This window comes from Solanum tuberosum, unplaced genomic scaffold (genome assembly GCF_000226075.1).
Source record: "Solanum tuberosum cultivar DM 1-3 516 R44 unplaced genomic scaffold, SolTub_3.0 scf00059, whole genome shotgun sequence".
NCBI classification, from domain to species: domain Eukaryota; kingdom Viridiplantae; phylum Streptophyta; class Magnoliopsida; order Solanales; family Solanaceae; genus Solanum; species Solanum tuberosum.
The window spans coordinates 1,837,333-1,841,128 of NW_006238983.1; the positions used below are offsets into that span (position 1 = coordinate 1,837,333).

Here is a 3,796-nt window from a genome sequence, read left to right on the forward strand (position 1 = left end):
CCCCCCCCCCAAAAAAATAAATAAATTTAAGTTTGTTTTTAAAAAATATTTTCAATTTCAACAATTATTTTTTACTCTAATAAAAATAAAAGAAATTTTTCAAAAACATTTTTCATTCATAAATCAAACACTAAAAATCTTTTTCGGAAAATATTTTCTACTCACCAACCAAACATGAGAAAATAAGTCAAAAATCAACTTGTTTTCCAAGAAAACATTTTCTAGGAAAACATTTTCCTTCATACCAAACACACCCTAAGTTTAATATTATTTGTGTGACAATAAAACTTCTTAATAAAAATAAAATTAAAAAGTTTAAATTAAGTATATTTCAACATAACGATGCTGTTTTTTTTTAATTAGTGGACTATATTTTCTTGGACCAAACTTTACGTTTCAAAGTGTTTGCTGTCTTTGGAGAGACTTCCGCGTGTGCTTTGTGTTAAATAAAAATTATTTAAAGTATAATAATAAAACATAAATTAAGTAAATCAATATAACTTTCATCAACGAGTTAGGTTTAGCTGTATTATTGTGTTCAATTCTTTTTTGGATAAGTAATTTAATTTTAATATTATATTTTATTTGTTTTAATTTGTATGACTTGGTTTGACTTGATACGATATTTAAGAAAGAAAGAATTTTTTTGAAAATCTGTAGTTTAAAAATAAATCGTAGATATTTGTGTGACTATATATTATTTTATTAATGATAAAATGACCATTTTAAATTAAATTGTTACTAAATATTTTTAAAACTGATTAAAATAAAGTGAATTATATAAATTGAGCAGATAACAACCCTTGCAAGGAGCCAAACCAATGGGCCAACTAAACTCATTTATCCAAGCAAATGTCATTTATATTATTTGTAGTTATATATTACTCCCTCTATCTCTAATTACTTGTTTTTTTTATTGTCCCTAATTACTTGTTCATTTTAACAAATCAAGAAAGGATAATTTCTTTTCACATATTATAACCTCAATTAATTACTTTGAAAAATGTACAACTTTTTGAAAATCTTAAGTTTTTAAATTTATGCACTTCATAATTAATAAGGGTAAAATGATAAACTCACTATATAAATAAATATTTTTTTTAATAGTGTATCAATTCAAAAATAGACAACTAACTAGGAACAACGGGAGTAATATAAAAAATAAAATAATTGATGATGACACCCGAATGGATCCTCGGTCTTTTCCAGGATATACCAATACTGTATAGTCTATACTTTAGCATGGTGGAGCCATTTTAGAAAATGTATATAGAGTTTGTTTGGACATACTTTTATAACCTATGATTACTTATAAGCATAAACTATAAGTTACGATTCTTATGTTATCACTTTTAATTTATTTTTATTATTTTAACTTAAAAATAAATAATTATAATATTTTTTTTAGTTTTTTTAAACACTGTAAAAGTGTTTAAAATTCTTTTGACTTAAAAGTATCGAAATTAAGTTGATATGATACACTTAAATAAAATAAGTAAGCCATACTTTGTGTTCTCTTTGAATATATACAAGTATCGGGGTTTTTTTTTTCAAGAAAAGAATAAGATCAAATATTAATAAAAACTTAAAAAGGAACGAAAATAGTACATATTTAATTAGTAAAAAGTCAACAAATGTCTACCCTTTTTATGAATAATTTTGGAACAATAATACAAAATATATTCTTATACAATTCTTAAAATTCGTGTAGACTACATCTCATAAATTGACACGATGAAAATATATAAAATTAGTAAAACCTCAATAATGCAAGACATAAGCATCATACTGAACAGTAGCATCTCCAGTTTTGAAATCCCATGAATGAGTACTAGCTTCAACATATCCTCTAGCAAATCGGAAAAGCCCACTCCCTCCGATCACCGCCATCTCTCTCACCTTCTCGAACACCGGATTCCGACCAAGTATAGTAAAAGTACTTCCATTATATTTCCCTTCAATAAAAGCAAAATTCATAACCATCATTAAACCAACATCATTAAGTGAAGCAGCACCATAAAACCCTTGCGCCCTTCCAACAATCTTGGAACTTAATTCTGGTCCTAAGGTTAAGGCATTATCTATCATATTCATTTGCCCAAAACCTGTTGTTGTGTTTTTAGATGGTGGAATAATCATCATTGATGTTGGTTTTGAACCACTTAGAATATCATGCCAATAAAATCGAAAATGACTGAATTTTTCCTTTTTTAACCTTGTGGGTTTTTTGTTTATAGATTTTCCAAAAATATAAGTATCTTCTTCTCCGGTGGCCGGAAAGGCCACCAGAGAAAGGAAGATGGAAATGGTGAAGATTTGGAGTATTAGTTTGGCCATGGAATGGAAGTAAATTCTTTGAGTCACTTGGTGGAGAATGGAATGATATGGTGTGTGGATACTTGTTTTTACAAGTTAAAAGGCCAAAATTTTCCATATTTTAACTACCCCCACTTGGAAAATTATAAAATTTTGGACAATGACCCTTCGTGGCCTACCTAACATAGATGTCCCTGAAATAGGGAATTGATTGATTGAAAAGCTCAAGCAGGAATAAGACATTCCATTATTTATTTTACACCATCAAGTTAGTATAATATAAAAAATATACCCCTCAATTTTATGTTTTACACCACATAAAGTGGTGTACATATTATATATGCCCTTTTCGTCTAATAAATGATGAATATATATTTTCGTCGTTTAACAAATAATATATTTACTCTTTTCGTTGACAAACTGAATTTAATATCTTAAATCTAAATTTTAAATTCTAATAATGTCATTTGGCTAAAAAAAATATTACCTCATCTAATTTTTTTACCCATCCAAACCAGACCAACTAAAAAATTCAATACTTCATGTATTCAGATTCGATCTCCAACCCCATTTTGTGACTGAGTATAAGAGGAATTGAATTGTTTTTTTTCATTTGTGTCGGGTTTCTAGGAGTAAAAAAGGGGTGAAATAATTTTATAAAGTCATCTGACATTTTGTAAGTTAAAAATCTAATATTATAATTTTTTTCAATTAAGTAAATATATATATGTTAATAAAAAACTAACTTTTTAGAATAGGTTTAAATTATAAGTATTGATCATTATGTAAAAATCCATTTACACTATGGGCGGATCAAGATAAAAATCAGATCTCATTGTCATATGATCATTCCAAAGTCTGCTTGACTTGTGAGTCTATCAACTATAACTATTTATTTTCTTCTTTGACTATGTTGCAAGATTTTTGATAATTTGTTCTATTACTATCAAAATAGGTGGCGCTAGAAGAAATTACCATTTTATAATAGACTTGAGCACAATTTTAAGGAGTCGTTTGATTTGAATACTATGATAGAATAAGTAAGACGAGATATATTTTGCTGAAATTAGTTATAATGAAATAAATTATGTTGAGATTAATTTTTTATGAGTGTTTGATTTGTTGCATTCAAAATAATATGCCTTGCATAAATTTTAAGAACAAATTATTTGTTTACAAAAACACCTTATATGAATGTAAAAAGTGATGATAAAAAGGGTTAAGGAAATATATTTGTCATTTACCTATTTTATCTCGAGATTACTATATTACTCAAGTAGAGGAATAACTTATCCCGATACTATTATTAATCCCGAGATAAGCTATCAATGGCTTACCAATCAAACAATAAATTAAGTTGCACTATAATTTACTCCCAAAAATATTTGGTGTTATCTTCACACCAAACCCCCCCTAAGAGTATGAGGGCTAATATATATATATATATATATATATATATATATTGTATGTCATTAAGAAT

The 3,796-nt window shown here is 26.8% G+C and overlaps 1 protein-coding gene across 1 annotated transcript; it reads right to left on the reverse strand.

The window, feature by feature from the left end:
* Positions 1 to 1,668: 1,668 nt before the first annotated feature.
* Positions 1,669 to 2,398, reverse strand: LOC102601795 (dirigent protein 22-like). The gene has a single exon (XM_006344527.2). The coding sequence runs from the start codon at positions 2,335 to 2,337 to the stop codon at positions 1,762 to 1,764; it is 576 nt and encodes a 191-aa protein (XP_006344589.1). The 5' UTR covers positions 2,338 to 2,398; the 3' UTR covers positions 1,669 to 1,761.
* Positions 2,399 to 3,796: the final 1,398 nt, after the last annotated feature.